This window comes from Eutrema salsugineum, unplaced genomic scaffold (genome assembly GCF_000478725.1).
Source record: "Eutrema salsugineum unplaced genomic scaffold, Eutsalg1_0 scaffold_6, whole genome shotgun sequence".
Classification (NCBI taxonomy): Eukaryota; Viridiplantae; Streptophyta; class Magnoliopsida; order Brassicales; family Brassicaceae; genus Eutrema; species Eutrema salsugineum.
This window is the reverse complement of record NW_006256547.1, coordinates 94444-119829: the sequence shown is the minus strand read 5'-3', so window position 1 is coordinate 119829 and position 25386 is coordinate 94444. Positions and strand designations below refer to the sequence as shown.

Genomic DNA, 25386 nt, shown 5'->3' with positions numbered 1-25386 from the left:
ATTATTTTATGGAACGGTTTTGTTATCGACCAAACCTTGATTTAAATATATCGATTGTTGATAAAGAAAAAATAGTAAGCCAATGAGCAAGAAACGAAAAAAAAAAGAAAAAAGGAAACTTGGAAAAAACATTACAAATAGAAAACAAAGAAAAGTGAGTTTGGAGTATAGTATTTGTTGCTTTCTTAATATGACTTTTATATTATACAACAAAAAGTAGAAGTTATAAATTCTACTTAATGGATCTTTTGCTTACATATATAGGCAGAAAGAGAAGAGTGTCTACTACAAAAGAGGCACGTAGTATTTTGAATTTACTTTCATCTATTCATCGCTCCTCCACACTCTTTATAGTTTTAAAAAGGGGAAAGCATAGTTAATCAATTTATTAATCGCCTTTTTATCTTTAGCTTGAATGCTGAAAAGGGCCGGACAGAAAATACTTGATGGGTTATGTTTCTTTTGTTTAAAAGGACGGTGCTTAGAGTTTCTAAAATCTGTCTGTTCTGCACAATCGTAGTTTCTGTTCTCTGTATTCTATATCTCTTCATGAAATGATACACAAGAGTTTCCTTCACCAGTCAGCATCTGTAAATTTCAGGCATAACGTAATGTGATATAATTATGTATACTCAACAGATTTCATGTACTGTGTGATCCACATGGATCCCATTTTTACGTATATTAATGATTATATGTTTCTCATTACTCAAAAAAATTCATCATTTCAAGAAGAAGGAAAACTGAGTATAGATTTGGTCCATGTGTGATTGAAAAAAACAAAGGTTTGGTTCTAGCGGGTCCCAATATAGTGGAGTCATGGTTCCTCCATGGCTCCAAATGTCATGCTCATGCACATGCAGACAGTATTTATTCAATCTACTCGATCGACTTTTATTTTAGGGTTACATATACTATATATATACCAAGCTTACAAATTAACTATACCAAAACTGCTTATTGGTGACTCACACACAAATCAGCTGTTAGCCAACTGGTAAGATTAGAAAAGGGCTGGACTGAAAAATGGCAAAATGAAAAGTAGATCGATCGGGTCGTGGCTCGCGGGTTATCGAAAGTCCCCACACTAGAAACGAAGGTTGGGATGAAAATTAATAGTATAGAGGCTGCTGGAAAAAAGTACCCCTATATATCTTTTTCTCGCGCCTAATATTCTTAATTACTCTATTATCGTAGACCTTGTTAGTTTTTAACTGCGAAGTTTTTTTTATGGGAAACAAAAACTATATATGAAATATTTGATGTTCGTGAAATTCAGGGACAGAAAAATATACAAAAGAAATATATTGCAAAATAGCCTCTCAATCATGTAGCTTAATAACATCTCATATAAGGGATGCTCATTACTAAAACGAAATTGATTAAGGAAAAAAAGAGTGGGATAAGGCCAGTTTTAAAAAAACCAATAGAGTAGAGGGGGATTGAAACGATATTTTGTAAAGTGGGATATTGTTGACAAAACGATGAAAACATCAGCCGTGTTTACAACAAATAATAGAATTTATAAATTATTTGATGGAAGGACAAGCAGAAGCAGACCGTCCGATCAATCATCATGTAGAAAATAGAGAGCAATTACGCCTACCAGAAATGGTAAACTTGGCAATGTCCATGCTTTTCGGCCTCAACTCATTGTATAATTTTTCCTGTTATTATATTGTATGATTTTTTCATACTTTATGTGTTTATACTTTATCCACATAATAATTAAGACCACTCATAGCTTTCACGTTCCCATCGAAGTATGTAGTCCACTAGCGTGGCCCAAAATTCTATAACCATCTTTTCCTTTTCTCTGATTTTACAACCAATCTATAACTAAACATATACTATTTTTTTTAAGTTTTTCAATTATTACTGCTAACCTAAAGTAAAAGTTTTACTATAATCATATTAAGGAAAAAACTCTAATTTTATTATTTCCACAAACAGTGTATATATACATTACATAACTAATATATCAGAAACCCTAATGAGCCATGAGACATTAACCTGATGGTTAATGGGCCGGTTACTAGAAGTCCATTTGTTTATAACACTCCCCCTTGGACAAGGTAACCGTGCTTGTCACAAAACCGGGATCTCTATAATACGCTGGGAACGTTGCCTCATTAAAACCTTACCAGGAAAACCCAGTGGGAAAAACCATGGTGAAGGAAAAAGAGTACAACACGCATTACTCCCCCTGGTTTAGGCATCACTGTAGATCTCTAAGTCTACGCATTCCTATCTGATGAATGAGCTTCCGGAGTGTAGAAGTCGGTAATAATTTAGTGAATAGATCGGCTGAATTTTCGCTTGATCGGACTTGCTGAACCTTGACCTGACCATCCTTCTGCAGCTCATGAGTGAAGAAGAATTTGGGCAGAATATGCTTCGTCCGGTCACCTTTGATGTAGCCGTCCTTGAGTTGAGCGATACAAGCTGCATTGTCTTCATACATCACCGTAGGCTCCTTATCTTCGTCCATACCACAATCTGATCGGATATGCTGAGTCATGGACCGCAACCAAACACACTCTCTACTAGCTTCGTGGATGGCCAAGATTTCCGCATGGTTGGATGAGGTAGCGGCAATAGTCTGCTTCATGGATCTCCAAGATATGGTTGTTCCTCCATGCGTGAAAACATAACCGGTTTGAGACCAGGCACAGTGCGGATCTGACAAATATCCTGCATCAGCAAAACCAACTAGACCATCCTTGTTATGGTTAGAATAAAATAATCCCAAGTCCTTAGTACCTTGAAGGTATCTAAGGATGTGCTTAATACCGTTCCAGTGCCTTTGAGTTGGACACGAACTAAAGCGAGCTAAGAGGCTCACGGCAAAGCAGATGTCTGGTCTAGTGTGACTAGCCAAGTACATTAATGCTCCTATGGCACTGAGGTATGGCATTTCAGGACCGAGGATTTCTTCATCGTCCTTCTTTGGACCGAATGGATCACTATCCAATCCAAGGCTCCTCACAACCATTGGGCTGGTCAATGGGTGGGCCTGGTCCATATTGAATCTTTTGAGTACCTTTTCAGTGTATGCCAATTGATGCACAAGGATTCCGTCATTGACGTACTCAAGTTATAATCCCAAACAGAATTTAGTTTTGCCTAGGTCTTTCATTTCAAACTCTGCTTTTAAGCATTCAACTGTTTGGGCGATTTCACCAGATGTTCCGAGGATGTTCAAGTCATCCACGTATACTGCTATGATTACAAATCCTTTGTTTTGATATTTTCTGATGAAGATGCATGGACTGATCAGATCGTTTTCGTAGCCTTCTCTGATGAGATATTCGCTTAACCGGTTATACCACATACGTCCGCTTTGTTTCAGTCCATATAAGGATTTGTTCAGCCTAATGCAGTGTTTATCACGAGATGCATGCTTATCTTTGAGCTCAATATCATCTGGTAATCTCATATAGATTTCACTGTCCAGTGGTCCATAAAGATATGCGGTTACAACATCCATTAACCGCAAATCTAAGTTTTCTCTTATGGCCAGACTTATGAGGAATCGAAATGTAGTTGCATCCACCACTGGAGAATAAGTCTCCTCATAATCGATTCCGGGTCTCTGTGAGAATCCTTGTGCTACAAGGCGTGCCTTGTATCTAACGACTTCGCCGAGTTCGTTTCTTTTACGCACAAAGACCCATTTGTTTCCCACTGGTTTAACATCGAATGGTGTCCTTAAGATCGGACCAAACACATTCCGTTTCTTTAAACTATTCAACTCCACGTTTATGGCTTCTTTCCATTTCAGCCAATCTGATCTACGAGTGCACTCAATTATAGACGTGGGTTCTAGATCCTCTTGCGTATGCGCAATCTCAAGTGCTACCTTGTATGCAAAAGTTTCATTGATTTCGATATCTTTTCTGTTCCATAGAGAACCGAATATGATATAATTGATTGAGATCTCATTATTATCAATCCCTTCAGAACCTTGAGTTTTGGCGTCCCAAACCTCTTGAGATGGTTCGATAGGGTAAGTATCAGCTGAGGCTGTATCCGTGTTCTCTTGAATCCCAGTTTCAATCATTGCACCTTTCTTTGATTTCCGGGGATTCTTATCTTTGGAACCTGGTGGTCTGCCACGTTTCTTACGTGCGTCAGACTCTGTAGCAACTTGACTTTTCCCTGAGGGGACATCTATTCGTACTGGTGTATTACAAGCTGGTATGTACGATTTGGTAACTTTGTTCGGGTCAGCAAAGGAATCTGGCAATTGATTAGCTAGCTTTTGTAAATGTATAATTCTTTGGACCTCTGAATCACATTCTAGAGTCCGAGGATCTTGCCATTGTGTGGATGTTTGATTCCATGAAAGTTCTTTTACCAGCTTGTCTGTCTCACCACCTAATCTAGGATATACCGATTCATCAAATCGGCAATCTGCATATCTGGCTTTAAACAGATCTCCTGTAGTTGGCTCGAGATATTTTATGTTGGTGGGAGAATCAAAACCAACATATATTCTCATCCTCCTTTGAGGTCCCATTTTAGTCCTCTGTGGTGGTGCAATGGGTACATAGACTGAACACCCAAATGTTTTAATATGGGAGACGTCTGGCTCATGACCCGTTAGCAATTGGGATGGTGAATATTTGTGCTCACTAGATGGTCGTATGCGTATTAGTTCAGCGGCATGTAAGACTGCGTGTCCCCAAGCTGAGACCGAGAGTTGTGACCTCATGAGTAATGGTCTAGCAACCCATTGAATTCGTTTAATGAAGGATTCAGCTAATCCATTTTGTGTATGGACATGTGGAACGGGATGTTCAACACTTACCCCCATGGACATACAATATTCATTAAACGCTTGGGAAGTGAATTCACCAGCATTATCAAGACGTATAGTCTTTAATGGGAAGTCTGGAAAATGGGCTCGTAATCTGATGATTTGGGCCAATAACCTAGCAAAAGCCTGGTTCCTAGAAGAGAACAGACAGACATGCGACCAGCGGGTCGATGCGTCAATGAGGACCATGAAATATATGAATGTCCCACAAGGTGGGTGAATTGGTCCACATATGTCTCCTTAGATTCTTTCCAGAAAGTTCAAGGTCTCTTTAGACACTTTGACTGGTGAAGGTCGGGTAATCAGTTTCCCTTGTGAGCAAGCTGTGCACTTGAGGTGCTGAGGGAAAATACCATTTGGTTTAAGGCTGTGCCCTTTAGAATTCTGGACTAATTTACGCATCATGTTCGCACCGGGATGACCCAGGCGATCATGCCAAATAGTGTAATCTAAAAAACGTGCTTTGATAGCAGCATTAGCCTCAATCATACTGACTTTAGCATGGTAAATGCCAGTAGATACGGCGGGTATAGTTTCAAAAACTTGTTTATGGCCATTTATCATTTTAGTGATAATTAAAAACTCTTTGTTCCCTTCATCCTGAGTTTCGATATGGAAACCATTCAATCTTATGTCTTTGAAACTCAATAGGTTTCTCTTAGAACTGGGTGAGTATAAGGCATCAGAGATGTCTAGATATGTGTCATTTGATAACAACACATTAGCTTGGCCATGGCCCTCTATTAAGCTCGAACAACCCGCTATAGTGCTAATGTTTGCGGTTTTGATTACTAAATTTATGAAGTAATTCTTGTCTTTTAGAATGGTGTGGTTCGATCCACTATCCACAATGATATCCATATTGTCTTGCATATCTTTTCGCCAAATGGATTTCTGACCGGCTTATGATCTGGGAGCTAAAGACCACAGATATCTACTGAAAACTCTTGAGAATGATGGCCAGAAGGGAGGACGAACAGCTGCTACAATGGAGGAACCACCGCTTGGAAAGAATCACCCGCTAAGGTGGGATAGCGCCGATTGTTTTGAGTCGTGAGGACGCGTCTCGTGTCGGATTGAGGAGCGGTTTTCACCACTAGATTCTTCTCTTCCAGGGCTTCAAAATGATATGTAGATCGCCTTCTAACTCCTTGTATTTTTAGAGATATGATCGTTTGAAGTTGAGCTTTGTGCTGATAACTTATTAAGGGAAAAACTTTAATCTTATTATTTTCACAAGCAGTGTATATATACATTACATAACTAATATATCAGAAACCCCAATAGGCCATGAGACATTAACCTGATGGTTAATGGGCCGGTTACTAAAAGTCCATTTGTTTATAACAAATCCATTATTTTTTCAGTTTTGTTTTTTTTACCAAAGGACATATGAAAAAAAAAATCTCAAATTTCGTTAATCGTTACCGACGTTTATACATTTATTTGTTAGTGTCCAAGTCCTTCCTAGCCTTAGATTCAAACCATAATTTTTGGAGTTTAGTCTTTTTTTTTTTAACTTTGGAGTTTAGTCTCTTGTAAAAAACAACAACAACAACCAGTAAAACTACTAATATTTGATAATTCTTTCAAAAAATTTGAATAAAAACCCTCAAAATAGAATATTCCAACAAGAACTAATTTTCCGTGGTCTTATGATTCAAATGTTTGCTTAGTTTTTTTTAAAAAAATTAGTGGTTAAAATGTTCTAATACGATTTCAATTATATTTGATCATTAGAAATACCCTAAAAAAAATAATATACGGCTATTCCATAAATTCTAATGATGAGTGAATCTTCAAACTTGGGATTTGAAATCTTACCAAACATTACAAATTTACAAATTTACAAATCTACTCCGCTTCAACTTCCGCTTCGATAAACTACGTCGTTTCAACTGTTAAAAACGTTTTCGGGAAAAAACCGCCTGTCGTTTTCCCCGTCGCAGGTCGAACGACACGCCGTCTTTGAAATTTGTATAATACCCCACATCTCACGTGACAACCAGCACATGACAGTCTTATCTTATTTTTGTCGTATCAAGAAACCACTTAAAAAGGAAAAAAAAAAAAAAAACAGATCTCTCCGGCGGAGAAAGATGTCTCCGGTACCGGAAAGAACAAAGCTTCACATAGCGATGGCGGTGTTTCAGACAGGCTACGCCGGGAATCACGTGATCATGAGATTCGCCCTAAACTTGGGAGTCAGCAAACTCATCTTCCCACTTTACCGAAACATCATAGCTCTCTCTGTTCTTGCTCCCTCTGCTTTCTTCCTTGAAAAGTATACACTTTCTTTAAATATTCTTTATTCCAATTTTTATAATCTTTCTGATTATTAGTGTTATTTGTATATTCTAATAACAGAAAAGAAAGGCCGAGGATGACCACCAGTTTACTGATTCAGTTCTTCCTTCTTGGACTTGTTGGGTACGATTTCTCTCTTAAAGCTTGGATTTTAGATCGGAGAGACTTATCATTAAGTCCAATGATTAAATTTCTTTTTTTTTTTTTTTTTGGTGGGGGCTAATGCCTTATAGCATAACATTAAATCAAGGATTCTACATCTTTGGATTGGACAATACCTCTCCAACATTCGCATCAGCAACTGAGAATGCTGTTCCTGCTGTTTCATTCCTCATGGCCGCATTGCTCGGGTATGTATGTTTTATAAAGTTCTCACTTTCACTCATACCTCAGTAATATAATATGAAACACCATTGTAGAATAGAGAAGGTAGAACTGAAGAGGAGAGATGGTGTAGCCAAAGTGGTGGGCACATTCGTATCGGTCGCAGGTTCGTTGGCTATAACGCTCTATAAAGGGCCAACCATTTACCAACCGAGTCTGCGTTCAATGGACCAACCTACAAATGCTGGAGAAGCAGAGGAACAAAACAAGAACTGGACGTTGGGATGTGTCTGCTTGATGGGTCACTGCTTATGCTGGTCAAGCTGGATTGTGTTGCAGTCACCATTGCTTAAAAGGTACCCTGCCCGATACTCCTTCGTCTCCTACTCTTGCCTTTTCGCCGTGTTCCAGATCGTTGGCATCTCTGCTTATTTTGAGAGAGATTTAGAGAGCTGGAAGATAAAATCAGGAAGAGAGATGTACGCGTTGCTATACACTGTAAGGGGTTTTTTTTTGTAGATTAAGGTTGTTGTGTTTTTTTTGTTTCTTTAAATACATATTGTGTTTATTTAGTTGATTTAGTATATATATATATATATAGGGATTGGTGGGTTCAGGGATGGTGTTTGCAATACAGATATATGTAGTGGAGAGAGGAGGACCTCTGTTTGTATCAGCGTATTTGCCTCTTCAAACTTTACTTGCTGCTCTTCTAGCCACTTTTGCTCTTGGCGAACACTTGTACCTTGGAGGGTATGTTTGTTGGTTCTACTCAATATATATAATAATGATAATAATGTCATATCTTATACATTTATAATGTTTGCTTGTAAGCAGATTGATTGGGGCAATACTAATCATATGTGGACTGTACTTGGTTGTGATGGGAAAGAGTTGGGAGAAGGAAGCTCTTTGCCAACAGCAACACATGATTTTTTCTGCATCAGAAGAATTTGGTGATGAAGGAAACAATCATAATAATAAGCCAAGATCTTCTATCATTCAACCATTAATTGGAGACTAATAAAAATTACACCATAATCAATATGTTAAATTTTTTTTGGGGTGGAGATTAATTTGATGTCGTCAATTATTCTTTTGTGGGTAAAGATCTTTGCTTTCTTTGAATCTAATTCTGTTGTTGTACTTGCATTTCCGTAAATTTAATTTTGAGTTATTTTTGTTTTTCCTATAGTAGATATATAGTAAAGGAATAAATTATCGGCAATGGATTGTATAAGAAGAAGAGGTAACGACGCAATGTTGTTTTGTAAAATGAAGGAAGGAAGATTTCTGACATAACGAAAAAGTGATGATTCTTGGATTGAAGAAGCAAACGCAAACCCTGGGCATAGTCAAATCAGCAAGCTCCTACTACTTAGCTTCCCGACGAAATTATCACTCGTGGAGTGGTCAAGTGGAGAAGAAGAAGGAACAGGATGGGTTGTTTCTGCACAAGAGCAAAGGCCAACACCTTCTTACCAACAACAGAATCCTCGACGCCATTGTCCGAATCTCCGATGTCAGGCCGACCGATACAGTCTTGGAGATCGGACCTGGTACTGGAAATCTCACGATGAAGCTTCTAGAAGCTGCCCAGAATGTCGTCGCCGTCGAGATAGATAAGCGTATGGTGGAGATTCTCGGCAAAAGGGTTGCCGACCATGGTCTTGAAGATAAACTTACGGTAAAATGCCCCTTCTTTCTTTGTTAAACAAATTACCAGTCTTCTTTGATATTCCGTTTTTCTCGCACACAAACTGTTCGATGAATTGCCCAGAGACAAGTCTTTCTATCTGCCTACTCTACATATATAATATAGAATTATCTCTTACAGATTATTCAGAAAGACGTCCTGAAGACAGATTTCCCTCAATTTGATCTCGTGGTGGCAAATATTCCGTACAACATATCTTCCCCTCTTGTAGCGAAGCTTGTCTACGGCTCCAATGCCTTCCGCAGCGCCACGCTCTTGCTCCAAAAGGAATTCTCCCGCCGCCTCTTGGCGAATCCGGGAGACTCCGATTTCAACAGATTGGCCGTGAACGTGAAGTTGGTAGCTGATGTTCAATTCGTCATGGATGTGAGTAAGAGAGAGTTTGTTCCACCCCCTAAAGTTGATTCATCTCTAGTTATCATCAGGCCAAAGGAGGTTAAACCAGATGTTGATGTTCAAGAATGGCTGGCGTTTACTCGCACGTGTTTCGGGAACAAGAATAAGACGCTTGGTTCCATGTTTAGGCAGAAGAAGAAGGTCATTGAGCTGCTGAATTTTTCTGCTGGGAGGAATGGTGCCAAGGTTGGAGTTATGAACCAGAAATGTGGTAATTTTGACAGTGAAGTTGAAGAAGCTAAAGACGAAGATGAAGATTGGATAAATCATTCATTGTGTTTGGATACAGATGCTAGTAGTATGTTCAAGGAAAGGTTAATTGGAGTTCTGAGTTCGAATGGGTTCCAAGAGAAGAGACCATCCAAGCTTTCTCATGGTGAATTATTACATTTGCTTTCTTTGTTTAACCAAGCTGGCATTTTTTTCCATGATATTACTTCCTTACCAATGGATCTTCACGAATAATCAATACTACTCATTCTCTCTAGTAAGAGCCATAGCATAATATCACCGGCTTCTGACAATTAAAGACAACATCTGATGATAGCTATTCTCGATCCTCCTCTGCTAATACAAATAAACAGCAGAGTGAACATTCATCTCGAATAGTGCAGAAAAAAAGACGAGGGAACAAAATTCAAAAAAGTATTTCGTCGGATGCAAGCAACAAACCCTAAAAGCCGGGGGTGGGTTTTGCTCGATCTCGGCGGAATAACTAAGATGAACCCGAATAGTAAACGCAATTATGATATAGAGGAAGATATGATAATCGCAATTTGGGATACGGAGTCGGAGCTTTACACTCTCTCTACATGCCGTGCCTATCATCACGTAGTTTTTTTACTATTTTGTGGGCCGTTCTTTAACTCATTGGACTAATCAACGAAACCTAGTATGACCAAGAGGTCCAAGACTGTAAAGCCACCCCACCAGAAAATTGGCCGTATTGTCAGCTCAACCGATTGCTGAAGATGCGAGAGTCTTTCGCTGTGATCGTTACTTTGAGCCATGATGTATTCCAAGGCACTTAATACTGTATTATGTATGTATATGAAAAGAATGATTTTGATTTTGGGCGTGACAAGTCTCCTTCTATGTATGCAAGTTCCATTAGCAAAAAAAAGGGATCTACTCTTCATGTTGGAGGCCGTTTTAGCAATTTCAGGACGTTTTCATAGACGATGAATGTGATGGAAGAAGCAGGCACATTTTTCAAAAGATTAGCCGTTAGTCCCCTGTAGAAACCTCTGAGACCCTCGAATCTGCAGAAACCCAAGTGATGATTAAGTAAGATTTAACCAAAATTATCATATTTTCAGACACAATCCAGACCAAAATGATTATGCTCTAACCTTGCGGTTTCTCTGATGACATGCAAACTGTCTATATATCTTGGAATTCCGTTAGTACTAGGCCGTTGCTGAACATAAGCAAAGAGAGATGTTTATGGAATACTCAAAATACTTGCTAAAGATCAGAGGTTGGACTATGGGAGTTCAAGGAGTTTAGATTTGAAGCTAATGTTAATAAGATTGAAGACATCATAAACAGGTACCTGTAATCGTGCTCGAATAACCTGAAATGGATATGTAAGAATAACTGCAGCGACTTTGGAGGAGCCGCCAAGTGCAGCATAGTCTACCGAGTTCTACAGAAAACAAACCAAAACAAAAAAAAAATGCAAAGGGAGTGTGTGAGAATATTATATCCGTGATGCAGAAAAAAATAGGTAACGAAAAGAATCAAAATGCAGGCTATGAAGAAGGGAAACTCTGTACCAATATCTTATCAGCGGATTCTGATTTTCTTCTCCTTTCTTTCAAATCCACAATGACTTTACGGAGTTCCTCATACGCTGTGAACTGAATAGCACCATGAGAAACCTGCTGAATAAACTAAATCAGAATCAACCCAAAATCTGTAAATCTTTTCATCTGCAAGACCCTTTTCGATTGTTCCAAAACCTGAGGATCTTGTGGTACTTCTATTATCAGGATAGTAACTAACCAGAACAAGGCCAGGGACGATACCCTTGTAGAGCGCCCTGGGTCCTTCCTCTTTCATTATGGTTCTAAAGGCATCTGAAATTTACAAAAGAAAACATTCACAAAAGAACACTAAAAGAATGAAAATATAACTACTTCAGCATAGTTGCAGACCTAATAGCCCCGAGTATGGTCGGGTTTGATGAAGAGGTGTTTGCAGCTGTAATCTTGTTTTGACAAGCCAAATCGGATTTGTGCATAAACACACCTGAAATATCATAATAAGTTTGAGGTCAAGATCGGAAAACCATAGGAGAAATGAGATGTTTATGGTGTCTGTTATACTCACCAAGGCTCCTGCTTCAGCAGCAGAAGCAAGGTGAAGACCAGGGCTGAGTTTCTCTTCCTCTCTGCCTCGAGCGTGTCTCTGTTTGGCTCTTCCATAGCTAATATCAAATCATTTAAACAAGATCCACCGGTAAAAATAAAATAAAAAAGAGGTAGATACTCCACGACCTAACAGATATGTGTTGGCGAGAGATCAAAAACAGTATTAACGCAACAACATCCTACGAGAAAAAAGTGTAAGGTAGGCAAAAAGGAGAAGCCTTTCTTCACTTGACAAGCCGAATCACAGCTTTTGGTTGATAATAAAACATAATGCAAGATGTGTGCAAAACAAATATAACACTCACAAAAAGAAGTATAAGCCCCATGAAACAGTAGAACCGATTACAGCAGGGAAGAAACCTGCATAAAGTCCCCTCAAACCCTACGGAAGATTGAAACCAAATGAGTTATATCAGCTAAAGCAAAGAAAAAGGTGATGACTCACAAAACACATGAACCAGAAGCGTGGATTGGAGTCCTTCATTACTCTAATCGATAAACTAACAAAGTGGAAAGTGATGAGGCGACCACATTGCATAGAAAAGGAAATACGAAAACACAAACGGACTCAATACAAAAAGGGTAAGAGAGTTTCTTCTCGCAAACCTCGAGACGGGCAATGGTGAAGACAGCGTGAGCTGTGTTCTTGTACGTCGGGAGAATTGACCTTCTACCGTCGTTGACTGTTCAATCAAGTGAGCAACTTTTGACAAATCGATAAGTGAGAATCGAGTTTTTGGTAAGTTCACACAAGTGAAAGGAGAGACCTTGGAATCTCGTGCGGACAACATCAAGAGGGTGCATAGCGGCGACAGTGGCGAATCCAGCGACGGCGCCGGCGGTGGCGTTTTCCCACTGCCACGGTGCCGCCATAAAAGGATCCTTGGATACAATCAAGTCTATCAATCCGACCTAATCGCGATTGCTTACAAAGGCAATTCGGGAGTTAAAGAACACATCTCTGTCGCGTTAAGGAAGCGAAAGGACAGTCGATGAAAGATTCGCCGTCCTCTAGTACGATCTCCGACTCGGAGTTTCCGTCCAAAGCTTTTAAAACTCAAGGTCCCCAAAATCCTGGAATATTTTTAAAACTGCCCAGGGCCCAACACTTTAAAATAACACGTAAACTCCCCCATACTTTAACTAAATTCAAAAATGGCCCCAATACTTCAGAATGCACGTTTTAGTTATATATATTCAGCACCGATATGCCATATAACCTCAAGAGTCCAAGACCATCGTGCCATCACAAGCCGATTTGCAAGTAAAGTAAAGCAAATCAGTCATATGAAATAGGATCACTTTAGTTTTCATAAATATTCAAACACCAAATACACACTAATACAAAGAAAGCCAAAAGAAATAAAACTCTACATATAAACCAAAAACTCAATCACACCAATGACACGTCCATACCAAAACCAAATGCATGAAAATCATATAGATATATATATATATATATATATATATATATTTTAGTCATAGAGATCATATATGATTAATAAGCATGGTTAACCCTACGACAGATTCGCCGGATCTCTCCCCTCATGCCAGTCAACGGAGAGATATTCCCCATCTTCACCATCGATTTCGCGAACTGCTCGAAGAACGCCTCTTGATTCTCAGCGTAGAGCTTCACGAGCTCCTTAGACTCTCTGTTCTTCGTGAACAGAATCTCATCGGAGCTCAGTAGCCCTTTGTACATGATCAGGTTCTTGAAGTAGTGGTTGTCGAACTTGAACGGCGTCACAAAGTCGAGGGAGAAGAGGTTTTGGTCACCGCCTGATCTAGGACATTGCTTACGCAACACGTAGGCGTAGTATTGGTTAAGTGTTAGATCTGGCTTGCCGTTGCCAGACTGGTTGTATAACCTCTGCCGGAAACTTGTGCACCTCGAGTTTCCAATCGTGTGACTTCCTACAAATCATATACATTGTATATTTTTACATACAACTATTGTAACCTCTTTTAAAAATCACAAATTAATGTGTTATAAGTTTTATTGGTGATTTCTAACTCAAAATTCAAAATGAATTTGCTAAGTAGTAGACTGATCGTATATTAATCCATGTCTCATCGGAAGAATTAGTACTATAGTACTAGCAAACTGAAATCACCAAACTATGGTTTTTATCAATCTGGTTCTACGCCCCCTTAACATATTCGTAGATGTTGTTTTTTAAAAGTTAATGTAACAATACTTTTTATAATATAAAAAGGCAGAAATAATAAAAATAAAATATGGGGTTTTTCTTACGAGTTTTTGAACATATTTTTTTTTAGCAAGATGAGTTTTTGAACATGGGTTGATTACTATAGGTAAGCTCTTTCAATGTGTCTTGCGTAATTAAGATAGATAGAGCAAGGGTATATACCAGAGAGGGAGACAAGATCGACGAGATTGAGGCCTTGACGCTTGAACTTAGTGAGGATGGTTTGAAAAGTGTTGTTGGGAGCAGGAATGTCATTGTTGGAACCACTCAAGCTTGCTCCTCTTGCATCTCTTCTTCCTAGAGGTACTTCCCAGCTCGGTCCACCCGTCTATATGTATATATGTCCATTTGTCGAATTAATAAATTCGTAATGATAATTAACGATCAAGTAAATTTGTGTTTTTAGTGAATCGTGATGACTTACAATGACAGTTGAGTCTCTAGCGGCTAGAGCCAAGATATCAGCGCAAGAAACTGTTTCAGGACATGCTTGTTCTAAGGCTTGTTTGATTTCTTCGATGAGCTCGAAACCACGGGCTGAGTCACGGTTAGGGTTTGATCGTTTCTCGCTGATTATGGTTCCACTGCTGTCCAATAGTATGGAAGCATCACATCCCTACAATACCAAGCACAACAATAAAATTATATATAATTACAACTTTTCCTGCATGTATATATTGTTAAAGTAAACAATGATGTAGCTAAGCTTAAAACCTTGACAAAACAATCGTGGAAATGAAGTCTGAGCAAGGAGGCAGGCATGCGAGGGTCATGTGCGAATGCTTTAGCGACAATGGACTGAACAATCTCTTGAGCTTTAGGACACGAGTGATCGTAGAACTGAGGGAAGAGGTAGCCGCCACTTCCGTAGGCTTTGGAACACAAACAAAGAGGAGAGAAGGCGATGAGGGAGAGAGCTACGATGAGAATATTCAATGACTTGGCCATTTTTTGGATTTCTTTTTCTTGATGACTCGTTGGGTTTAACTGGGTTTCTTGTAAGCTGGTGATTTTTTGTGTGATAGAAATGATTTCATTTATAGGTTAGACTATGTGGACATATGAGAAAGACGTTGGAGTTGGTAACTAATTTTTGATATTGGGTTAGATGGATACATTATTCTTTTAAGGATTGGTATGAATACAGGATTTGTTAGGCTTTTGTTGTATTCCCCATGTATGCAATTCATATGTCATATATCATAATTATATTTGCAGTTGGTTTTGGTATTGTTATGGTTTTCTTAATAAGTCGAACGACAATAAAATCAATTAGAGAAATACTTTAAAAAAAAAAAAATAGTTTAGTTTCTAAACATAACACATCAATTAAAATTCCGAAAATAACACAACTAGTTATGTAAAATATTTGTTTATTTTAGATACAATAAAATAAAAATATTATGTCTGGTTTCTTTATTTTCTATTTAAGATTTGGTTTTTTAAATTAGAATTATTTTTGAATCATTTTAGTGCTACTATAAACTAGTGCTATTAAGTTTGAAAATAAACTTAAAAATGTCTATTACCCAATAATGTAGGGGAAAAAAAAAAGAGGTTCTCAGGATTTTATTTCCCTCGACAATTACTAAATTTTGGATGTTCTCGACGAGCCAAACAAATGTCTCGAACCAAATCTTTCTGAAGAGTCCCTTGGCGTTGGCGGCAAGCATCTTGTTGTTTTTTTTTTTTGTGTAACAAGCATCTTGTTGTTTACATGTATTTCCAATCAATAATGTGGACTTTTCGTTACACGTATTCCCCATTAAATCAGATCTTTAATTTAGTCAAATCTTTATCAAACGGAAAAGATGTTTCCATGGATTTTTCATATTAAAGTTAAGAGATTAGCCTGAAAAATAAGCTACGCAACACAGTTGCGCCTGTATTGTTTTTACTTGGTTGACCATTGACAAGTTGGTCAAAAGAAAATACTGCTTATTGAGAAAGCAAAATTAACAATCCTTGTGTGCTTAAGAAACAGATACGGTTGCTAGAGTAGTAGGACAAAGACATAAAAACGGTATAGATAATGACAAAATCATTGAGAAACAGCTCCAACTGCTCTCCCTCACAAAACCAACCAAACTATTTTTCCTTTTGTTTTCGTGCAACAAAGAAGAACAAATTACGATAAGCAACACATCACAAGATAAAATTTTGGTTCAATGGGTAATTTTTTGGGTCTTTTATTCAGCTTCGATAATAAAATTGCATAAATGTATTTTCTCTGAATATTGTTCTTGTAAGCGAAGTTTTCGCCTGCATTTAGAAATAAAGAAAAGGCCAGCAGCCCAATTTCTCCAATTCTCAGTCCGCCCGATATAGCGACAAAGCACGAAGCTCCGTAACGGGCCTAATTCAAGCTTAAGGTTCTCGGACTAACAGTTTGCCCAATCGTGTGTGTTACGAAAAATGTATACATAGGATTCATGTTTAGGCACAAAAAAACAAGAAAGATAAATTGAAACAAGCGTTAAAAAGGAAGATACGTATACATAGATAAGCAAGTAGAGAAATAAATACATGTCAAGAACATAAAAAGAGCCAACTGCACGCTCATACACACTCCTCTCTCACACTCGAATACAACACATCGCAGGACGTAGAGACATAAAAGCAAACGTACAACGACCATATACGACTGAGTTTCCTTTATTTTTATATTTTATATGTATACAAAGTTTAAATAGTATTCAGCTTAACGACCACCACCACCAGGAAGTTTATCTTTGATCTTGTCCATCATCCCCTTCTTCTCATGGTGCTCTCCACCATAGCCTCCGGCATCATAACCGGTGGTAGCTCCCATCCCCATCCCTTGGGATTGACCAGACTGATCTTGACCTGGCAACTTTTCCTTAATTTTATCAGTTATTCCCTTTTTCTCGTGGTGTTGGCCGCCGTAACCTCCAGCATCATAACCGGTGGTAGTTCCCATTCCCATCCCTTGAGATTGACCAGACTGATCATGTTGACCTGGCAACTTTTCCTTAATTTTCTGAGTTATTCCCTTCTTCCTCCTCCCACCTTGTCCATCATCCTCCTATATATGAATATATGATAATCAGAATTATTAATATAGAACAAGAATTCATATACACAAAATTAAATACGTCGCATCTATAACACACGAATGTTAATATGTATATATACCGAGCTAGAGCTGGATCCGGATCCAGAGCGGTGAAGCATTCCTCCCAAACCACCGCCACCTTCCTTATGGAGTTGCTCCTGACCGTGGTGCCTAGCTCCTGCGCCAGCTCCCAAGGCTCCCGTTCCGTATCCTTCGCCACCAGTGGCTCCTCCGCCGTATCCTCCACCAGTTCCATAACCTGCTCCTCCTCCTCCGGTCGCTCCTACACCGCCAATTGGGTTACCGTACTCGTCCAACTGTTGCATCGGGTTTCCATACTCGTCAGTGGCCTGAGCTCCTGGTCGGTTCTGGTAAGACGCCATCTTGTTCTTCTCTTTCTTCTTCTAAGCAAACACTTTTCAGTATATTTATCTCTGTTTTGTAATGTGATAGTAGAGTATTGATTGATGAAGGTTCGTTAGCGCATGGAAGGTAGCTTTATAGTCCAGTTTCGGATATGGATCACGTATTAAAAATTATGGAACGTGACACGTGACAGCAGTAGAAAATGTCGGCGTGGTGCTTCGAGACACGTGTCCGTAAGTAAAGCGAGAGGATATTACTAAAGTAAAGAGAGTGGATAGATAGATATTTTAACTAGCTTTCAAAGTACGTACGTGTTCTAACGATCCCATGACAGGGGGGGGGGGGGGGGTGATATCTAGTGATCTGCCGGTGCAAAGCAAAAGAAATATCTGTCCTTTTCTTTCTATAACGTCGGTAGAAGAACAAAAAAATATCTGTCCATTTTCTTTGCGTCGGTCGCTACTAATAAATTATCCAATATATTTTGACACGTATCCCTTGTGCCTTTAATTGTCTTGTTTGGATTAAATAGAATTCTTTTCTTTTGGGCATCTTGTTTCTGTAGATTATTATTTCCATACACGTATATCGATCGTTATTAAATCCATACAAAGAGATTGAGTAGTTTTCGATTTTTCGAAATAAACTTGCATGCATCTGAGAGATTTGGGCTTTTGTCATTTCACCTGGATCAAATTAGTGCTTTGGGCGCGTTAGCCTCTCTTTTGGACCGAGTTAGTCGTAATGGGCTACGTTAGTCTACTTAATCATGGGCCTTCAATTCCAACTAAAATATTGGCCCAACGTTTCCTTCTTTTTAACGAACAGCAACTTCAGAATGGAAAGTTAATTACTTTGTACCAAGTTGATTTTTCCATCGCGATATGAATGATTAAATAATTGATATCCATTGTTTTTTTTAAAAAAAAAACATGATGATATCAATATTAATATCATGATGAAATCATACATTGGGAGCCAAGTGTCCGGAATTTATGCGATGTGGATATAAAATTAGTGTTTTGCAATTTTTTTTTTCTTCTATCAATAGTGTTTACAAATTAATCTCAAACTTAATAAATAATGACATGAAAAAAATCTTGTCGTATTTGAAGTTTGTGGTGGTGGTGGCAAGATGCCACCTCTTTTAAATTTGTTTACATGAAGTGAAAACCAAGTTCTAAAAATGAAGAAGTTAAACTATAGCATTGTTGTTCTTATATGACAAGGGCATAATGGCTTATCTGTGACACCTTCATGGATAAATTCCACTTTCAAGGTAGGTCTAGTGTCATCTGTCGTGTGTAGACATATCCATGCGCGTTTACATGGGAGTGAAGTAGTGTAGACTATTTATAAAGATAAAAATTCTCAAAATGTTGTAATATATAACATATGTTCGAATACTTTAACATGCATCAAAAAAATCTGCGAACAAGAACTATAATTGTTTTAATTATTTAAACTTGCAAAAAATTTGGTCGTGTGTTGAGAGCTATATGTGACCCATGGCTGTCGAGGGCGAAATTCCGTGTGATTAGTTAGGGATGATATTATAATTGCAAAAGGACAAAATTTGGGGGTTCCAATCAGAATATACAAATAAAGAAAGAGAGGCAAATGTAGTTATGTGATCTGTCCTTGCTCCCTCTGTAGTCGAAACAATATTGCTCTAGCTTTTGGTTTTAGAATTTTCCAAATAATAATGCGAGGTCAAAAAAAAAAAAAAAAAGTAGGTACGTAACGTAAATTATACTCCTCTCAAATGACATGCAATATTATAGTATTAATACATGAGAGAACCAAGGAGGAGAATATATGCACAAGTAGTTACATACATAGTCATAGACACCGATTGTTTATTGTCATGTCAGGGATTAATGGAGGAGATGAGAGAGCGAAAGAAGTTTTCATCACAAGGGATGGTTAGGCCATTGTCTTGGCAGAACCCAAACTCTTCCTCAGATTGTCGCAGCAACATCTGATTCATCAAAGAGTATACAATGAGAGGCTTGAGAGCAAAGGAGATACTTATACATATATAATAGAAAGTTTACCTGGAAAATGGGATGTGTGAGGAAGGAGATAGGAATGACGTGTCGGGATCTGGAGTGACCAACGTAGACGACGAAGTGACCTTTGGGGACGCCGTTAATGTTAACGTTGACGTTGCTCTTCTTCCCCAAACTCGAACATCTCTTTAGCATCTGCTTCAGACCCTTGCTACTTCCCCTTTCTACTCCCATCTCAAAGCTCCTTTTTTTTTTGGTTTGGCTCTCTGTTTTTTTGTTTCCTTTTGGATAAAGAGAGAGTGGTGACTCATATTTATATCCACAAAACACACATGTATATATATACAGTTGTGTCGAAGACATGTCAATTGCACCCACATATACATACATAGAGAATTAACATGATGTTTCAACGTTATGGGACTCACCATGTGCAACACTCTTAACTATTAGACCTTAATAAGAAATAAGTAATATATATAATCACATCCAACTACACTTTGCAGCTTCATCGATCAATCTGTGTGACAAAATGTAAGTGCGAGTTCCCCTTGTCTTAATTAACCAAGATCATGTAAATTCACAGTGATGACTGAAGATGTTACATGTACTTACTACCACATGATAATAAATAATATATAAGAGGAATTTCAATTTTGCTGAGGAGAAGAAGATGGGCGACTACGGCTAGTCATGTTCTGTGGATGAAAGAAATAGAGCAATGATGTATTACAGACAAAACCCCATTAACGGAATTCTAACAGAAAGCCCATACAGTCTCGTGCAGCCGCATCTTTTCAGCCACCAATCATTACCGGTCCGACCAAACCTCCCAAGATCTCAACCAATCCTATCAAGCCTAGAAACCCTAGACCCTGGAGCAAGCTAAGTTTATGCCAATCCACTATGTAATTTCATTTCGTGTGCAGGGGGGAGTGTACAATCACATAAGAAGAGTCTCCCAATATTTTTCTTGGTATACATACAAACAAGGATGAAAACGGCGGTTGTATCAAATGAGGGTTTCATTTATGTTTACATGTGGAAGAGAGATGATAATATAGCAAATCTCTCAATCTTTACATGGAGCTTAGGGCCATCATTTTGCACTGCTCATTCATGGCCAGAAGCTGCGCCTCTTTCTTATCAACAAGAGCCGTCAGTCTTACATTCTCTTCCAATAGTTTCTGAACCTCTGCTTCTTTCTGCACTTTCTCGCTTTCCAACTGCGTTGTCTTTGCCACAAGCCTGCTTCACCAAAAAACCACACCACCATGAACTCGACAATCACAATCGGAAAGTAATTATTGACTCCTAATTAGCACACCACACAAGGATAAAGCTTTTGGGACTACTAAACACCTAAAACTAGCAACATCTCAATAATCTCCAATCCCAAGGATGACTTGTGTTTTTTTTTTTTTAATAACCAATAGAGCAGCTAGCCATGAATGCGGACTTGATTACGATGATGAGTATCTGCTCTAGAATGGTGATCAACAACCCGAGTCAAGTGTTCTCACGGAAACCAAAATCTTCCGGGAAAGATAATCAAAGTTCATAATTTATTCTAGAGCCGACACTATGACTATGAGTAGGCAATTTAATGGAAATGATGATTACTTTTTTTTTTCTTTTCTATTTTCAAATAAAAAGATGGAAAGTGCTTAGAACTCACCGTTCAAAAAGTCTCTCGATTGTTTGGAACTGCTTCTCCGATGAGACGAGTGTTTCTCTGACGCTGATGAGACTTGTAACATAGGATTTAAGCGACTCAAAGTCTCTCCTGACACGACAGAGTTCCTGCTCATTTTCCGTAGCTCTTTGCTTCTGTCTAGACGTTTCTTCGACCAAATCATCAACCCTCTGCCGCATTTCACAGAGAATACTACTGGTCCCAAGAGCAAACTTTTCCATGTCCTCCAATTTCATGGACATGTTGTCGATTTGGCCAACCTTTCTTTGGATTTCTTCTTGACTTAACATAACCTTCCCTTTCTCAATTGCGGCTTCGGATTCTGCGATTATGGCACGCCTAGCCAGAGACTCCATCACGCCTGTAACGGTCTCTACATGCTTCAGCATCTCAGTGACATAAGTCCCATCATTTTCATCTGTTGATCCTTGTCTCCTACCAGTCTCCATCGTTAGCTGAGCGTCGGCAATGCTCTCTAACAATCCAGAAACGGGAAAGCAACTAGTATTGACAAGCACATCAACCTCGAGCTGGTCGGTTGCAGGTGACAGCTGAGCCAAATCCGCAGCAGCCAGAGTTGTTGCTTTTGATTTCAGGTAGGTCAGTAACGCTGTTGCGGTTTTCACTCGTCTCCAGAGAATATCAGTCTCCTTTTGTGAGACTTGCTTGCAAACCAGAGCAGATTCCTCAACAGTTACGAACCTGTCTTGCAGAATATTGATGCTGGACCGGCTACTCTGCATTGCTCGGATCCAGAGATCATGATCCTCAATGATGTTCGATTCTGCACCTTCCTTTGCAGCCATAGACTCTCCTGCGTTATCCCACAAAGCAACTTCTTCAGCATTATGGGAAGAAAACAGCATGACCATCCACGCTTAACTTTGGGAGCAATCTTCCACGGAAAAAACAAAGACTTCAAGAGGCGATGATCGTCTCAAATAATTCAAGAACGAAAAAAAGAGCGGCAAAAGCGATCAATCGTTCCAAAACCGTAAATCAAAATAAACAACCACGCTAAGGCAGAAGTGAATGGTACGATAGCCAAATTGCAACAAAAAAACTCGGAAATCTAAATGACAAACCCAGAAATGAAGCTACAGATGAACTTTGCCCGGAGATTTCGGGAGGCCGATCAACCGATTTGACGAGGTGAAGGAAGTCGAGTCGTGTCGGGTCGGGTCTGTGGGTAAAACGGGTCGTTTCCTTGAGGATCGATTAACACGCGTCTATTTGCGAATCAACTATTTGGAGTAGAATCACAGCAAATTAGTTTGACACCTTCTTCTTCTTCTTCTTTAGCTTTCTTTCGGTGGTTGGGCCTTATTGGGCTTTCCTACACTATGATAACTTGGAGTCCACAACGATCCCCCAACTCTGAGTCTCAGATATCATCAATTCCAGAATTTGATCTCGAGGAGGAATGATCATGCACAGTTCGTTTTCATGTGCAACTTCAGAAACAATCAAACTTGCAATTTAACCGAATAACATAAGAAAGAAAAGACTTGGAGGGGATTTTAGACTTGGAGGGGATTTTATCTTATTGTGTAAAACGAAACAAGAGTGAATGAATAATCATCGTTAAAATACAAATGAGAGTGAGTGAAGCAACAATCATAAGTTACCGGCATAACCCACAACACAGTCTGAAGAGAAAAGCAAACTTCAGCGGAGAAGCAAATCCTGAGGGGAGGAGTCATTTACATGGCAGAAGCGTCGAGCATGCATGAGATGACATATGGCCAAAAAGTGGAGTTGCCTTTTACTAGAGAGTGAAAGGCTTTGCATAGACATCAAATGGTTGACAAGCAGTCAGTTGAGGCTCCTGTCAAAACAGAGAAACAACATCACATTACCACCAATTTTGTATCAAACACAGCAGAGAAAGTTTTTCTTTTTAAAAAAAAAAGGATATATTTTTTACCTGTCTCAATCCCCCAATACCACTTCCCCCTGTCAAAAGCATGCTCAGCACAGTCGTAACAACTCCACCACTACCACCAACGTCATTCCCTGTATTCCTAATTGTGGTGCGCATCGAATTCAGAATGCTTCCGTAGGTTGTGCCTTGCGCGCTTCGTTCGATCGCTTGAATGAAACAGAAAGTCATAGCACCCGTAGACGTGATCTTTGACAACGCCTGTATAAAATGTTTCAATCAATCATGAGTCGTGTGTAAACTCAATTACAACTGCAACACGGATTCGGTTCTACTTACTGATGTGTCTGCCGAAGTCTGATCATCATCACATCCACTGATTGATATGGCTTCTCCGCCAGCTGTTCCTTTCCACAAACCTGAGCTTGGCCGATGGTCCTCCCACACATACTGCCCGGCTCTGTTTCAATTAACAAAATATATAACAACAAGTACAAAAAAGTAGACAAACTTCACTTGGTTGAGAGGGACTAGAAACCTGTTCATTCTGCATAAGAATGGTAAATCCAGGACGGTGCCACTATGGCAAGCATCGATGATAGAATGGAGCTTGACACCATGCGGAAGAGGGCGTACAATAGTTGCGTTGATCTCATCATCTACAATCATCCCCTGAGTTTCAAAATCCAGAGGGCAGAGCGTTTCATCATAGCCATCAACTTCATCACCGTTGAAGTTTCTTTGACGGGAACCATGACCCGAGTAGTGAAAGACAAGTGAGTCACCTGCTGTACATCCCTGTACGAGCCAAAACAATGCCATCCTCATGTTTTGCTTTGTCGGGATACGATATGGGTCAGTTTCTTCCTCTGCACCAACAGAGTTACATAAGATGAACAATTTATTTGCAAGCATATCAATCAAAACTCTTAGTAGCAAGTTGTTGGCAAGCAAATTTTAGTTAAGAACATGTAGTTGATAATAAAATGAAATGAGAAATTCGAATGAAACTAGTAATAGTGAGCTAAGCAAAACAAGTGTTAGATAGATAGAAATGAAAGCATGAATCCGGATCATTTGCTAACTGAAATATCCATGGAGTTTGCAAGCAGGCAGCAAGAGTGAGAGAGAGAGAGAGAAGCAATACCGGTGAGCATGAGAATGGAATCTGGGGAGAAATTGAACTTGTTAATGAGAAGGTGTCGCATGCACTTGGCGTCGTTGATGCAGCCTTTGAGCTCGTGGCGAGAGTATCGGTACGAAATACCACAGATGACAGCCCTCTTCCTGCCATGGGGGTGAGGAAGCTGACCGAGAGGCGCGGGGATGTGTGGAGGCGGAGCAGAGGCGGAGGAAGGAGGAGGAGGAGGATGGGCGGTGCGGGGGTCGGCGATATGAGTAACGGCCTGGCAGAGAGCGCAGCGTATAGATCGGGCGCCCGATGGGAGCTGCAGAGGCGTCCGGCAACCGGAGCAATTCACCAGCATAGGAGGCGCGTAGAAGCTTGACGAAGGTGGCGGGAACATTATTCTCCGATCACCAGAACGCGTGAGGAAGACGACTAGTCAAATTAAAAGGGCGATTTGAGAAGAGAATATGTCTTGCAGAATTTTTATCTGGGACCAGCTCCTTTGCATTACTCGCTGAGTTTTTATTTAAAGAAAACAAAAAAGCATTGAATTAGGTGAACAATTATTATGGGAAGAAAACAGCATGAGAAATCTCCTTTAGGAAAATCAACTTTTACTAGGAAAAATCCAAGCAAGCCAATAAGCGGGTTCGATTGTCGCAACTATTTCAAGGAAAAAAAATAAGCGATCAATCGCAAATACGTTCCAAAACCTTTAGTCAAAAACAACTATAGAGTATAGCCAAATTGCAACAAAAAAACTCGGAAATCTAAATGACAAACCCAGAAGAAGATTTCGGGAGGCCGATCAACCGATTTGAAGAGGGGAAGGAAGTCGTGTCGGGTCGGGTCTGTGCGTAAAACGGGTCGTTTGCTTTAGGATCACGACGCGTCTATTTGCGATTTGCGAATGTATTATTTGGAGGCTCGGAGAATCACAGCTAAATTAGTTTTGCACAAGTCTTTGAAAAGTTCTTTCGATGTTTGGGCCTTATTGGGCTTTCCTAAAATATTATACCATTGGAGTCCACGATCCCCCACCTCTCTCAGATATCAATCCATCTCGAGGCA

General features: G+C 39.3%; 8 protein-coding genes across 11 annotated transcripts; 2 read left to right on the top strand and 6 right to left on the bottom strand.

Moving 5' to 3' along the window:
- The first annotated feature begins 6897 nt into the window (after positions 1–6897).
- On the top strand, positions 6898–8562 carry LOC18012839 (WAT1-related protein At3g53210). The gene is made up of 6 exons (XM_006393762.2): positions 6898–7106; positions 7190–7252; positions 7363–7479; positions 7549–7951; positions 8055–8206; positions 8291–8562. Exons 1-6 carry the CDS (start codon positions 6922–6924, stop codon positions 8475–8477), a joined length of 1107 nt encoding a protein of 368 aa, XP_006393824.1. The 5' UTR covers positions 6898–6921; the 3' UTR covers positions 8478–8562.
- A 35-nt stretch (positions 8563–8597) lies between these two features.
- On the top strand, positions 8598–10090 carry LOC18012838 (ribosomal RNA small subunit methyltransferase, mitochondrial). Its single transcript, XM_006393761.2, has 2 exons — positions 8598–9140; positions 9291–10090. The coding sequence occupies exons 1-2, from the start codon at positions 8766–8768 to the stop codon at positions 10029–10031; spliced, it is 1116 nt and encodes a 371-aa protein (XP_006393823.1). The 5' UTR covers positions 8598–8765; the 3' UTR covers positions 10032–10090.
- Positions 10091–10613: 523 nt separating this feature from the next.
- LOC18012158 (folate transporter 1, chloroplastic) lies at positions 10614–13000 on the bottom strand. 3 transcript variants are annotated; one of them, XM_006393760.2, is made up of 10 exons: positions 12709–13000; positions 12548–12624; positions 12247–12323; positions 11901–11997; positions 11726–11819; positions 11574–11647; positions 11345–11452; positions 11122–11214; positions 10919–10986; positions 10614–10828 (listed from the first exon to the last, which is right to left on the bottom strand). In XM_006393760.2, exons 1-10 carry the CDS (start codon positions 12812–12814, stop codon positions 10702–10704), a joined length of 921 nt encoding a protein of 306 aa, XP_006393822.1. In that variant the 5' UTR covers positions 12815–13000; the 3' UTR covers positions 10614–10701. The 3 variants fall into 3 exon arrangements, with proteins under 3 accessions (XP_006393822.1, XP_024007180.1, XP_024007181.1); XM_024151412.1 differs by having other exon boundaries at positions 11345–11449; XM_024151413.1 differs by lacking the exon at positions 12247–12323.
- Positions 13001–13439: 439 nt separating this feature from the next.
- On the bottom strand, positions 13440–15102 carry LOC18012157 (peroxidase 72). The gene is made up of 4 exons (XM_006393759.2): positions 14869–15102; positions 14579–14770; positions 14317–14482; positions 13440–13858 (listed from the first exon to the last, which is right to left on the bottom strand). Exons 1-4 carry the CDS (start codon positions 15100–15102, stop codon positions 13440–13442), a joined length of 1011 nt encoding a protein of 336 aa, XP_006393821.1.
- A 1512-nt stretch (positions 15103–16614) lies between these two features.
- On the bottom strand, positions 16615–17699 carry LOC18011575 (dehydrin Rab18). Its single transcript, XM_006393758.2, has 2 exons — positions 17311–17699; positions 16615–17200 (listed from the first exon to the last, which is right to left on the bottom strand). Exons 1-2 carry the CDS (start codon positions 17611–17613, stop codon positions 16856–16858), a joined length of 648 nt encoding a protein of 215 aa, XP_006393820.1. The 5' UTR covers positions 17614–17699; the 3' UTR covers positions 16615–16855.
- A 1767-nt stretch (positions 17700–19466) lies between these two features.
- Positions 19467–19842, bottom strand: LOC18011574 (auxin-responsive protein SAUR50). The gene is made up of 2 exons (XM_006393757.1): positions 19654–19842; positions 19467–19577 (listed from the first exon to the last, which is right to left on the bottom strand). The coding sequence occupies exons 1-2, from the start codon at positions 19840–19842 to the stop codon at positions 19467–19469; spliced, it is 300 nt and encodes a 99-aa protein (XP_006393819.1).
- A 658-nt stretch (positions 19843–20500) lies between these two features.
- On the bottom strand, positions 20501–22670 carry LOC18012970 (golgin subfamily A member 5). Of its 2 annotated transcripts, none has more exons than XM_024151189.1 (3): positions 22390–22670; positions 21287–22118; positions 20501–20856 (listed from the first exon to the last, which is right to left on the bottom strand). In XM_024151189.1, the coding sequence occupies exons 2-3, from the start codon at positions 22108–22110 to the stop codon at positions 20688–20690; spliced, it is 993 nt and encodes a 330-aa protein (XP_024006957.1). In that variant the 5' UTR covers positions 22111–22118; positions 22390–22670; the 3' UTR covers positions 20501–20687. The 2 variants fall into 2 exon arrangements, with proteins under 2 accessions (XP_024006957.1, XP_006393818.1); XM_006393756.2 differs by having other exon boundaries at positions 21287–22199; positions 22390–22513.
- A 142-nt stretch (positions 22671–22812) lies between these two features.
- Positions 22813–24712, bottom strand: LOC18012837 (metacaspase-1). The gene is made up of 5 exons (XM_006393755.2): positions 24334–24712; positions 23725–24055; positions 23526–23646; positions 23232–23447; positions 22813–23132 (listed from the first exon to the last, which is right to left on the bottom strand). Exons 1-5 carry the CDS (start codon positions 24710–24712, stop codon positions 23073–23075), a joined length of 1107 nt encoding a protein of 368 aa, XP_006393817.1. The 3' UTR covers positions 22813–23072.
- Positions 24713–25386: the final 674 nt, after the last annotated feature.

Coding starts and splice junctions, on each gene's coding strand:
- LOC18012839 (XM_006393762.2), top strand. CDS start 6,922: ATGTCTCCGGTACCGGAAAGAACAAAGCTTCACATAGCGATGGCGGTG. Junction 7,107..7,189: donor TCTGCTTTCTTCCTTGAAAA/GTATACACTTTC, acceptor TTCTAATAACAG/AAAAGAAAGGCCGAGGATGA. Junction 8,207..8,290: donor GAACACTTGTACCTTGGAGG/GTATGTTTGTTG, acceptor GCTTGTAAGCAG/ATTGATTGGGGCAATACTAA.
- LOC18012838 (XM_006393761.2), top strand. CDS start 8,766: ATGATTCTTGGATTGAAGAAGCAAACGCAAACCCTGGGCATAGTCAAA. Junction 9,141..9,290: donor GTCTTGAAGATAAACTTACG/GTAAAATGCCCC, acceptor TATCTCTTACAG/ATTATTCAGAAAGACGTCCT.
- LOC18012158 (XM_006393760.2), bottom strand. CDS start 12,814: ATGGCGGCACCGTGGCAGTGGGAAAACGCCACCGCCGGCGCCGTCGCT. Junction 11,998..12,246: donor TGGGGCTTATACTTCTTTTT/GTGAGTGTTATA, acceptor ATTTGATATTAG/CTATGGAAGAGCCAAACAGA. Junction 11,820..11,900: donor CTGCTGAAGCAGGAGCCTTG/GTGAGTATAACA, acceptor ATGATATTTCAG/GTGTGTTTATGCACAAATCC.
- LOC18012157 (XM_006393759.2), bottom strand. CDS start 15,102: ATGGCCAAGTCATTGAATATTCTCATCGTAGCTCTCTCCCTCATCGCC. Junction 14,483..14,578: donor CTAGAGACTCAACTGTCATT/GTAAGTCATCAC, acceptor ATATACATATAG/ACGGGTGGACCGAGCTGGGA. Junction 13,859..14,316: donor CGATCTTGTCTCCCTCTCTG/GTATATACCCTT, acceptor TATGATTTGTAG/GAAGTCACACGATTGGAAAC.
- LOC18011575 (XM_006393758.2), bottom strand. CDS start 17,613: ATGGCGTCTTACCAGAACCGACCAGGAGCTCAGGCCACTGACGAGTAT. Junction 17,201..17,310: donor CCGGATCCAGCTCTAGCTCG/GTATATATACAT, acceptor ATTCATATATAG/GAGGATGATGGACAAGGTGG.
- LOC18011574 (XM_006393757.1), bottom strand. CDS start 19,842: ATGGGAGTAGAAAGGGGAAGTAGCAAGGGTCTGAAGCAGATGCTAAAG. Junction 19,578..19,653: donor TCACACATCCCATTTTCCAG/GTAAACTTTCTA, acceptor TTGATGAATCAG/ATGTTGCTGCGACAATCTGA.
- LOC18012970 (XM_006393756.2), bottom strand. CDS start 22,176: ATGGTCATGCTGTTTTCTTCCCATAATGCTGAAGAAGTTGCTTTGTGG. Junction 20,857..21,286: donor ATCGAGAGACTTTTTGAACG/GTGAGTTCTAAG, acceptor TTGGTGAAGCAG/GCTTGTGGCAAAGACAACGC.
- LOC18012837 (XM_006393755.2), bottom strand. CDS start 24,712: ATGTTCCCGCCACCTTCGTCAAGCTTCTACGCGCCTCCTATGCTGGTG. Junction 24,056..24,333: donor TTCCATTCTCATGCTCACCG/GTATTGCTTCTC, acceptor CTGTTGGTGCAG/AGGAAGAAACTGACCCATAT. Junction 23,133..23,231: donor GTATTGGGGGATTGAGACAG/GTAAAAAATATA, acceptor CTGTTTTGACAG/GAGCCTCAACTGACTGCTTG.